This window comes from Rissa tridactyla, chromosome 1 (genome assembly GCF_028500815.1).
Source record: "Rissa tridactyla isolate bRisTri1 chromosome 1, bRisTri1.patW.cur.20221130, whole genome shotgun sequence".
In the NCBI taxonomy this organism is placed as follows: Eukaryota; Metazoa; Chordata; class Aves; order Charadriiformes; family Laridae; genus Rissa; species Rissa tridactyla.
Genome location: NC_071466.1, coordinates 203972268 through 203984231, shown reverse-complemented (window position 1 = coordinate 203984231; position 11964 = coordinate 203972268). Strand labels below are relative to the sequence as shown.

General features: G+C 38.9%; 1 protein-coding gene across 1 annotated transcript in view; it reads right to left on the bottom strand.

Annotated features, from left to right (window-relative positions):
* Positions 1 to 2563: 2563 nt before the first annotated feature.
* Positions 2564 to 11964, bottom strand: part of NAMPT (nicotinamide phosphoribosyltransferase) — a 30633-nt gene continuing 21232 nt past the window's right edge. Inside the window, exons 9-11 of the mRNA XM_054215620.1 lie at positions 7535 to 7675; positions 7243 to 7377; positions 2564 to 5503 (exon numbers count right to left, since the gene is read on the bottom strand). Coding sequence (XP_054071595.1) covers positions 5390 to 5503; positions 7243 to 7377; positions 7535 to 7675 — 390 coding nt within the window. The 3' untranslated portion in view covers positions 2564 to 5389. The remainder of the gene's footprint in view (positions 5504 to 7242; positions 7378 to 7534; positions 7676 to 11964) is intronic.

Genomic DNA, 11964 nt, shown 5'->3' with positions numbered 1-11964 from the left:
GGGAAGACTTCCTTGAAAGGGAAGAGCATGGCAGCCTTGTTCTTTACGCTCTGACAGCTGAGGAAACTGCATCCCAAACGCCCTGAGAAAACAGCTGCTGCTTCTCCCTTTTGTGGGAAAGGGAAGGAAGTTTGGGACTGATGTTCTTCACTTTTCCTTAGAAGATAAAAATTTTAGAGTCCATACGCTCTCACGTCAGGTGAGCTGTATTACTTTTATTAATCTTTTGGTGATATGAATACTCAGCCATTATAAAATAAGTTTCTTCATCTCCTTTCCTATAATACAGCTGATGAGAAAGCTTTAAATAGCTACACTAATAACCTAAACTAGCAACAGAAAAGTAAAAACATCCAGCCCTCAGATCCTTCCACGCATCCTTTAACTACCCACTCAAATTTCTTAGGTACTGTAATTATAGAAAATTCTGAAGCCATTTTCAATAATTTATAATTACCTGGCTACATACAGTATGTTTACTTGACACAAGCATAGGAACAACCACCAAGAATCGGATCTTCAAATCTCATAGGCCAATATTAATCAATGAAGCATAAGGTAAATAGTTACATATACTAATAAATTAGAGTATGCTTGTGTAAATGTATCTAGTGACCTAGAAACAGCTTGAACTGATTTAGACACAATCTAAATTGCTGGGGGAAAAAAAAAAGAGGAGTTATACAACGCAAATTTTCTGATTTTTTTTTGGCTCAAAGGTAAACAAACAATAAACTTGCCCTTCTACTCAGAAAAGTTGCATAAGAGGGAAGTAAAAACATTGCTGGAGGCATGATGGCTCCCTCTCCCTCCTTAAGAGACCTCTCTACTCCAGCCAGGAGCAGGAGAGAAGACTGCAATTCTGATTCCAGGAAACCTCACCATAAATTGAAAATTCCAGTAATTCTACTCAAAAAGCAGTTAGGAGTACTCGGATAAGGATTAGTAAGGAACTGATATGGAACAAAATGTGTTACTAGAGAAGAATCCTGCTGACTTCACTCCCATATCTGTTAAATTGCTCTGGGTTATGTTACAGCAGAAATCAGAGCACCTTTCAACAAAATACTGCGCCACAGGAAAACAGTTTTTGGAAATGCTCTATTGCTAAGCAATTTTCATCCCTTACCATGAGTTAAAACCAAACATCTTTAGATAACTCTGAAGGGTGTTTAAAAATCATTACAAGGTCAGCTTTACTACTACTAGTAAAACAGGGAAAAAAAGAACATATCCATGGCAGACAACGGTGATTTCATTGAGCGTGACTTTACAGAGCATCTTTAATCTCAGTATTTCCTTATTTCTGATCACCAGGTTATTTAGAAGGCATGCAGCTCTCCACATGAGGTGCCTCTATCCAACAGGTTTAAGACAAGAGGAGCATCTTTCACTCAAGTGTTAGCATATTCCACAGAGAAGGTGCACACCTACAGGACCCTGACGGGGCTCTCATGGACGAAACCCCCCATACATTACCAGGTAGACATGCAGTTACCATTGCTCAAATGCATCCTCAAAGTTCCTGCCTTGAGCGGCTCGGCACACATATTGTTTTATTTATTATGGTAGAATTAGAAGACCTAGGAAGACACACATTTGTGAGTCCCTTGTCTTCTCCTGCACATTCTGAGGCTTGGAATTTCCTTGCAGATCTCTTTGCGTGATGACCTGGGAGCCCACCACCGCACGCTCACCATCAATAATCATTTTTAACTTACACAAAGGCTGATTATAGAGTGAGAAAAGCTGGACCATTGCAGCTGGAGGTTTTTACCAGTGTGGAAAGGAGGAAGAAGAGGCCTGCCTAACACTTAGGCTGTGCATGTTCTCTGTAAAGATAATGGAACAGAGACTTTAAATTCAAGTGCTAAAAGGCTACAGGAGTCCCTTTTTACATTACAGAATGACTTAAAGGGACCAGCAACAAATGCTGGTAAATCTTTACACTAGGTGCCTTACACACCCATCCTAACAGCGTCTGTGTCCGTAAGGTACCCTCTGCAATGTTAAGTTATGTAGGAGTTAAAAGTGTAGCTTCTTCCAATTATGAAAATCCTGCCCAAAGGGACATGAAATGTTCTCTCTGTTGAAGAGCTGACACCATTTGTTGACATATACTGAAGTGAACTGAAGGCTGCAACATCTTTGGTTAATTTGCTTTAAACAAGCTTTTTTAATAGCTTTAGAGGTAAAATTTAAATAACAAATCCTTATTTGAGAAAGGATTATATGAAATATAAATAGAGGGTAGCGAAATATAAATAGAGGGTAATTCCTTCTATCAAATTCAATTACAAGTGCTTGATTTTTAAGCACAAACACGCAAGATGCCGAAGCGCGGACGCACTCACACCCTAAAACACACCCTTCTTCTCGGGAACTGAGCTGACTGTAAATTCAACTACTCAACCCCAAACAGCGCGCCGGCCAGCGGAGCAGCTCTCCTGCAGAGGACTGCAATGACAGCACAGCTACGCTGACGTCTCTGTTTGGCAACAAAATGCACGGGAATGAAATCTGATGCCCAACATCGCAACTTTAAGACACAGTCAAGTAGCTATTATTTTCACTGCCAGAACTAAACTTTATTTCCATGTGTATTACATACTGGTATTTGATGCCAAGTACATTAAATTACTTTAACAGAGGATTTAAGTGAGGAATATTTCTTCTTCACTAAACAGGTTAGGAAGGAATGTAAAAACCTATAAGAAAAAACTGTTTAAGCTTTGTTTTGATTTTGGCAAACCAAACAGTTAAGTACTCTTCTGTTCTCTCCTCAGACCTTTCAAAGTACCAAAAAAGCATCTTATCATAATCATGCAGCTCAAGAAAAAAAAAAAAAAAAGTCTTATAAAACCCATTTCTTATGCTAAATATGGTTACAAATAAGAGTATTAACACAAAACTCCCAATTTCTATTTTTAAATACAAATACTGTATTATATTATGAAATGGGGATAATTAAAATATATCAGTGACTACAAATCTAGTAATTTAAAGCAAACTTAAACATGCTGTTTGCTTTCATATGGAAGAATTAGGATATTGTATGGTTCAAGCACTGCAGTAATTTCTGTCAACTCCTTGATGCCCAGAATGTCAAACCGCCAAACACAAAGAGACACGTATTCAGGTCTGAATAGCACCAGGTGTTTTTCTTTCCCCCGCCCCCCTCCCCTTTTAAAGATATTAACATTTAATAAAATGAGTGACATGACAACCTTCTGAAAGTGACATGCACAAGTAGACAATTTGCTTCATATCTCCAACTAATAAGCTAAAAGTTTTAGACAATACTGAACAATTACTCATGTATTTCATGGTACACAAGAGAACAGTGCTTCCACAGTATATCCTCAGTTCAAGTACAAAAATATCAGTTATGGGTAGTCAATAGTTATCAAAATTTTTATTGGTACAGAATGAAAGCAGCATTTACTTTATTGTTATTTAAACCATACATCATAAAATTCCCTAGTACACACGTGGAGGAGTGAAATAGGCTCTGTTCTATTTACCTGCTACTCATCCTAGGTCCAGATTTAAAACCTTTCCTGGCCAAATACAAACAATACCATTAATAGCAAAGGGAAGGCAGTTCCTCAGTGTGAAAGGTCAGCATTTAGTCTCACTAAAGCACTATTTTTGAAACAATACATCACTTAAATGTATAATTACATACACTACAAGTGGAAAACAAATTTTCATTAACAAGAACTATTGAGACTGGGCATAAATGTCTTAACCGCAAACTCTGGAAATATTATGGGTGCTTTGATGTGGCCCTTTTTGGCGAGAGAATAAGAACAATGAAGTATGGCTTTTCAATCTTCCTTTAAAAGCTTATTTTATAAAATTTTATAGGCTTAAGTTATTTTACAGGACCCCTAACATTTTTCTATAACATCGTTTACTAATTAGAAGCATCAGTGACATCAATATATTAAGCCATTGGCTGATAGTCGGTCACCAGCGTAACACAGGAGCCATTTACTTTTCCTGTTGCTTTTTGTTTTTGAGTAAGGGAGGTACTTTTTTAGTGAGAGCCATCCTACAGTACTACCAAACATTTCAGAGGTTACTACATAGCTTCTCAAATAAAATCCTCAAGAGTTTCGTTTTCCAGCAGATATTCAAATCAAGCACGCGCAGAGAGCAAATACAATCAAGTGCAGACAGTTCAAAAGCATCTCTCAAACATATTGTTTTACAGTTACCCTCTGCAAAATAAAAGCCCCTCCTCACCCCAATGAGACGGGGCGAGAAGGGGAAACAGGTCTGCCATTCATGTAGGAGTTTGGCGAGCATAAAGTTTTATTAAAGTTGTTAACAAAAATAGTTAAACATTTTTACAATTTAACATCCAGTCTGACAAAAGGCAAATCAATGAAAAAAATACAAAAAAGTAAAAAAGTGCACTACCCAGTCCAGTATTTTGCTTTAAAGTCATGTCACTTACAGTATATGAAAAATAAACCCAGAAGTGTAATTACTTTAAAATACACCGCTTCCATATTTCAGTATTTTACACATATATTCTATACTGGAAGAGGAGATCTCTTAAAAACTTTACTCTTAAAATATTGAGGTGCATATGCCAAGTGGGATAGACTTGGCAAGTTAAGTTGCAGTAGAGAATCCTTTCAAATTTGGCATTTCATTTACATCCCTTACCATGCCAGCAAGGTCTGTAGTACCTAAACCTTCTAGTAAGAACAGTAATTTTCTTTAATGCAGATTTACTAATACAGACAACTACAAGAAACGGTGAGGTCAGCAATTCTATGGGATCTTAAGGAGATACGAGTCCTCATTTAGTCGTCAAATGGTATAATGTCACAACAAACTTTAAGGCCATGTTTTATTTGCTGATTAATGGACAAAAGGCAATGGATTTTTCCCCCCCACCAAATATTTTCTTGAAAGTCTGTGCTCATAAAAATCATGAAAAGTTGGAAAGACTTAATTATTGAAACTTTAAATATATTTTACACAATCTTGTTTGTACAAAAATACAAGTTAAATATAAACATAAAGCAATCATGATAATTTTATGTAAATCCATTTTGTGATATTCTGTTATATATAAAAAAGTTTCTCAGCTCTGTCTCATTTGTGAAAAGATCAATACCAGATTGAATCACTACTGGCAAAGGGCCCTAAAAAGCACACTTTAGCATTAAATATGTTTTACAATGTAAGTACCATTTCCTGATTTCATCTTTTCTAAAGACTGGCAAAAGATAGGGCAGTATGTCCATAAACCAACAAATAATTTGGCTACAATGTCATAAAACACAAACACACAAATCTGTACAATAAACCCAGTAGCTATGCAGTACATACTTGTTACACACACACGTACACAGACATGGAATGGAACTTAGTGAGACGCCACTTCTAGTTCACTGTTCTTCAGCCTGGCATTTTGTCTTACTTCATCAAAAGAATATGACTTCGTTACCTTTCCATTCTTAAATACTGTGTGAAGGAGATCCTGCAAGAAACACCACTGCTTTAGCAAGAGCGATTTGGCAAACGAACAAACAACATGGGGTCACACAAACTCAAAAGCAAGCGCCCAATTCAAACCTGGTTAAGACTAGAGCTTTAAACTGCCAAGATACTAAATCTTTACAGTGTCTTCTGACACCTTTCACCAATGGTTAGACAGAAGAAAGGATTTAGGCCATTCTGTGCACAGAGAGATTTATGCCGAGTAGTCCCTAAAGTAAGTTGTCCACATCTGGCCAAAGCCACACACATGCTAAAGATACCCTCCTAGAGCAGCTAGTAAGAAAGGAGATGCTCGACCAATTAAATACAACTCAACTACAGAGGTTTACATTAAGCCTTTATTTCTTCTAGAGCAACTATGAAAAAAAAATTTTTTTAAAAAATATCTCTTTGCAGTCCCCTTTGCATATACATTTTGTAAAACGGTGTCTCAAGAAGTGCTTGCAAACAGCGCACCCAAAGAGCAATAGGCACAGCTTTGTGCAGAAAAGTCAGCACAACAGCAACGCTGAGCAGTCGCTATGATGGATGACCTCCTGCAAGGACCTGTGGCTTTCGGGAAATGGGCCCACAAAAGAGTACGTTTCCCTGTCCTTTCCCAGGGAGCCCCGGCACCCGTACCATACAAATAACCCTCTCTAATATCCCAGGACAAAAAAAAATTTCAAAAATGAATTATTTCACCTGTCAAAAAAGAAGGAACTATAAATTGGCTGATTTCAGAGCCAAAGTCTCGTGATTTGTTTTGAAGAGATTTCTCACCATGAGGTCCCTCTCTCTCTACGTATACATATACATTCACCACAAACATACACACGTGCATATGTGTATACTTAACTTTGAAAGTCTTTTTCTCTTAAATCTTTGCATCTAGAGCACATTATCTACAGTGTATGTAACTGTTTAGTTTCCATCTTGAATTTTCTCAGACAGATCTCAGTTTTACAGTATGCCTAGTGGCACCCCTCTGCCTAAAAGCACAGAAATGTCCATCCATGTACCAGAAAACTCAAGAACCTTCCAGCTTCTAAAGGCTGAAGTGCAATTCGATAACTTATTTTCAGTCCTCTTAATTCAGGAAGAGACTCAACATCCAGTTAACCATTTCATTGCTTGTACACGGAAAATGTTAATCGATATCAAACTGAAAGCCAAGACTGGCATGAAGTCTGCGCTTATTTTAGAGAAATAGCATTTCATTTTGCAATTATAAAGAATTAACAGGGAAACTGAATTCCTGGCTTAAATTTACATCTTTGAAAACTGGGCAATTACTCCACACACAGAGCATTAACATCTGAAGGAACTACTTAAAAATCTCAATGGGGAAGTAGAAACAAGCTTTAGTTACGCCTGTCCCTCTCCCACCTCCAACTGAGCTCACGACTCCAATAGTGCAATACAGCCCAGGCACGACTACTTGGCTAGCACTTATTCTGCAACATTGAGACATTAGTTTTGGGAAAAAGCAGCAATGTTCTATTGTTTCTGAAGACAAACAAGAGAGAAAGACCTCTAATTGTAAAGCCTGAACATTCTACTGGCATTCTAACATTCCTGCTGTTACGGAATTTGGCACCGGGGACACTTCTGAGGTAATAGGACAGGAGTTGAACAAAAAAGACAATAAAAAATAAATTCTGAAATTAAGTTATAACCTGCTTTTTCTCAGCCTATTTTTGCGTGAAGAAGGATGTAAGAAATTTTGAAAATTCATACCTGCCCATACTCTTCAAGATCTCCCTTGCCTTCTTCAAGTGTCACATAATCTCCAGCAGGTGTCCTGTGCAACGACAGTCTGCCTTTCTTTGACCTTTTGTTTGGATCGGCAACAGGATCCTTGAAGACATTTACCTAAAATGAAAAGAGCATTTTTTTTTAAAAGGAAAGGGCTTTGTGGGCCTTGTGTACCTAATGCAGATGGTGGTAATGTAACAGGAAACGTCAACAGGCATTCAAGCAGCGAGGCCTCTATTGAAAACATGATGGTAGAAGTAGTACAAGGACGTACCCCGAGACCGTTGGTCACCACGTAACTACATTTGAAGGAACAGTTTAAGAGATCTCTGGTTAGTTTCTGCAACAAAGCTCCACCAGATCCAAAGGCAATATTCTCAATACTCCATTTATTCTTCTTCATTCCCTCCACAATCTAGTAAGAAAAAGAAAATTATGTTGGAACGTACTTTCAGGCCATGCCATTTTTCCATAAAAATATTATACTACTTAAACAAGATGCTTTTACAGACAATTAAGCCAACTAACATTCAGTTTCCAGGAGATATATGCAAAAATTCTGTCAATACTTGGCACACTGTTTGCATTTTTATTTGAGACTCCAGCATGGACTAATTATAGAAAGTTTATGCTGTAAAATTATCATCATGCCAGCATGTATACTTCCCAAACTAGGGTAGCACAGTAGTGCAATGCCCAAACAATCAGAGCTCTAAAGGAAATGAAAGACTTCATGGAAGCATTCCAGAGCCTTCTGATTTCTCAGAATTATGGGAAGACCTCAAAGCATAGCATGTATCCTGAAACAAAGCAGTCATCTTGCTCATCGACTCCAGAAGGTTATTACCCACTTTGACCAATGATTTCTACAGTCCTGAAAATCACATTGACTAGAATTCAATTAGCGATCTCGAAGATGGGAAACGGAAATACATAAAGCTGCTCAAAAAGTTGGTACCTGCCTGAGAAGGTGGCAAAGCAGATCCATGTGAACTGCACTGCCAACAGTCAAGTTAAAACTTGCTATTTATCGTTTCCCCCAACTCTCATCCTACCCAGACAAACATGACGTCCTCTAGCCTGGAGTAATGGGTGCTGGTTTAGTCATGCTCATAAATGGCCAAGATTTGTTTCCCTGACCTGTTTACCCTTACGACAGCCTGAAATGATGGTTATAGCCCCAATACCAGAGTGTTTGAACTCCCATCTCCTAACCATTTTCCTAATAAAAGCTGGTGAGAACTTCAGAGTGGATGAAATAGCAAAATCCCATCCATCCAGAAAAAAGGAAGGTGAGAAGCAGAAGGGGAGGACAAAATTATGTGGAACAGTGCAGAGTTTCAAAAATCAACATTGTCAGAAACCCAGTAATCTTTTGTGCAGTCTCAGCCTCCTGCATCAAAAAAAAAAATGCCAGAGTAACACTGAAAAGGACTGTTTCAAGGAGCTACTGATGTCAAGACACTTTTTTTAAGGCACAGCTAAGGCAAAGTTAGAGTTTTAGACGAAAAAAAAAAAAGAGACAACTCCAACTCTAGAGAGTGGCAAATGGATAGCTAATGTAAACAAAAGAGCATACTAGTTAGTGTTTTGTTTATCCATTTAGTCACCACATGCAGACTGCCTCTTCAAACACTCTCAAAGTCCGAATGCCTGGCAGAGGCCAGCCAACAGGTGGGACTGCAGAGCCGTAACCTTTTGAGGGTATGCTCTGAACACCCTCCCACTATGTTTTTAGCAGAGATTTCCGCGGTAGAGATTTCCGCGGTAAAGGTTTCATCAGTGAGCTTCCATCATTCTAAAGCTACCAGCTTACTCAGCCTCATCCAAGAAACCAAGCGCAACGAATCTCATGGCACTACCACCATGACTTTCACTTAAGGGAACCCTTTGGAAGTTTTGTATCCTGAACAAATAACCCCTCAATATGTGACAATCCTGTGGACTTCAGCAGTAGTTACCATATCCTTTCAGACAGTGACCACGCATAAAAGGAATCCCTGTTTTCAGGTGATTAGGTTCTCCTGGAAGCAGTTAAAGGGGGTACCCAGTGAGGGATTGAAATGAATGAAGTTCTCCCTTAAGCATCTGAGAAGTAACTGAAAACAGAAAAGGAAGGGTAAAAAAAGAGATTCTCCATACTTTCTCCTTAAGCATAAGGGCAAACAGCACCGTAAGAAGTCAGCCTTGACTGGGCCAGGATATGGACTCTGCTTATCTGCACTGTCTTTTGAAAAGGCAAATGTAGGTAAACTCCACCTGGACTCTGATCAAATTCTGTCCAGATGCTGACTAAGACTGAAGCCACGTGAACTGTTGGCCAATCCTGAGCCAACATATTTGACTCCTTTCCTTATGGAGTTTTATAGATCACATCTGACACTGAACTCCCTTGAACATGCCTGCATGATGTAGCGCAAACTGCCTGGTATAAACAACATCCTACCAAGGCACACGGATGCTTAGACTTCATGTTCACTGATACCTGTAGGCTAACAGATGCTCGTACAAGCGCAGCATAGCTGGGCCATGGCCGCTTAACCCTCTTGCCTACGTGAGAAGAAATGTGAACCCCTGTTCAGCCAGTGTTCCTGCTCTCGTTTACAGAGGGTTTGTTCCCCTGCCACACGCACAGCTCCTCACTTACCTTGGGTGAAGAACTGGCTTCCACCTTTCCACTCTCTCCCAAGGGATTTCCTTACTCAGACTGATCTTTGGCTGGTGAGGGGTGGAAGGGAAGGGAAATCGAGACCAACCTGAAAGACAGCTCTAACTCTACCAGTGACCCGCAGCAGAGGCCCAGATAACAGCTTCCTTAGGTATGGGGAAGAGATGGCAAACAGCAGCCGTAGTATGGAAGAAGAAAAGGGGGAGATCTGAAACAACTGAAGCCTCCCCCAAAGGAAAACAGTACAGAAGAATTTCTTGTTTCACACTTTCAAACCTATACCGGGAGAACAGTTCAGGTGTCAAGGTTTTGGTCAGCTTCCTTTGACCATTATGAGCATGATTAATCTGTCAACTGTGACTCCAGATTAGAGGATTTTCTTTGTATAAAAATTTAAAGACATCTGGAAATTGAATGTTCAAAGAAAATCCTTTGAAAGTGTAGTATATTGTGGAGTTAGCAGATTGGAATGATTTTAAAAAGTGAAAATGCTAGAAGAAAGTCAGAAAAGGTTCCTTACCTGTTCTACCAGCATCCCCTATTAAAACAAAGAATTTTAAAATCCAGTTTATACTCTGAGTTGTTTTCTATATTGTTGTTTCAGCTAGTTTGGATAGTGAAATGAGACTGATCGGTCATTACTCATTCTAGATTTTCCTACTGTACCCATTACCTTTCATCTGATCCATAACCATAAATCACACCTAGAATCTAAGGCTGATACGGAATAATTAGGATAATCACTTCCATAGGGTCTAAGGGGCCAGGGGGTGGGGGCAGTGGTATGGCTACAACGATACTTGTTCATGTAAACTCCTTTTTTGAAAAGGTTAGGTTCGTTTTAGGGTGTTTTTTTTTTGTTTGTTTTTCACATGGCAAGCTATTACCCAGTCTTCCAAAAGTCAGCATGGTAACCTTGGTTTTGCTGACATACGAGGATAAAGAAATCCATGAAATTTAAACATGACTAAAATTAGGCTGCAAATTCAGGGTTTTTTCTCCAGGATAACTTGCTGCTGTGTCTCTTTCCTTCCTTCCTGCTTCTCCCAGCTCAAAACAACAGCTTTTCTCTCCTGTATTGTGCTGGTGAGTACCGGCCCCTTTTTTGAGCCAGTTTAATTCACTGAACCAAAAAACTGGTCACTTTTGGCTCAGTTAGTTTGCTGCTACGTGTGTGGGCTAAATTAGTTTAATGACCAGTGGTTCAATGACCAAAGCTGACATGAGGTACGCAGCAAGATTAGAATCAGGAAGAGCTAAAAAGGCAGCCAGTAGGCAGCAGGGACTTATGTCTGCTCTGTAAGTCTTGTGGAACCAGACCTTCAAGTCCCTTCTACTACACAGAAGTAGACTTTTCCTCATAATCAGTTACAGTTTGACAAGGAAGAGACGTAAACAGGCAGATCATCTGAACAAAGAATTGCTCCTTCTGCCTCTTACCCTCTCCCATTAGCTGCTGGAATTATTTACCTGCTCTATTTAGAACTTATAAAGCAGTGCATTTTTTAATATTTTAAATACTAGTTTTACTATTTTGATTACAATTGATGTTATATGAGTATCCTTGAATTTTGTCCAGTACAATTTACAGAAAGCAACCTTCGAATTCCTTACAAGAAATAATTAATAGCCCAGTTTCTTTCCTGTCATGACTCATGAAAATCTCAACATACTTTGCCTAACACAGGCATCCGTCCTGTTAAATGGTTGTTGAGAACAAGTAGAAGTTTATATTAAAAAAAAAAAGAAAAAAAGAGTCTCTTTCCCTAGTATCTAATAATAAAACTTTCTTTCCAGCTATTAGCCTCTCATGCTTGTGTCCTGTTAAGCACTTTAGCACAGTTGTAGATTTTCAAAAAGCCACATGGGACAAAAAAAATGAAGTAAAATAGAATTTGCTTTAAAGGCTATCAGTAGAGGAACAAAACTATAGACCATGACTGCACTACAGTAGGCACAGGGAACAATCTCAAAGCTAACTGCTCTCTAAGGATCTGAGTAACAAATTTGAGTTCTGTCGCTGCGGTTCACATGAT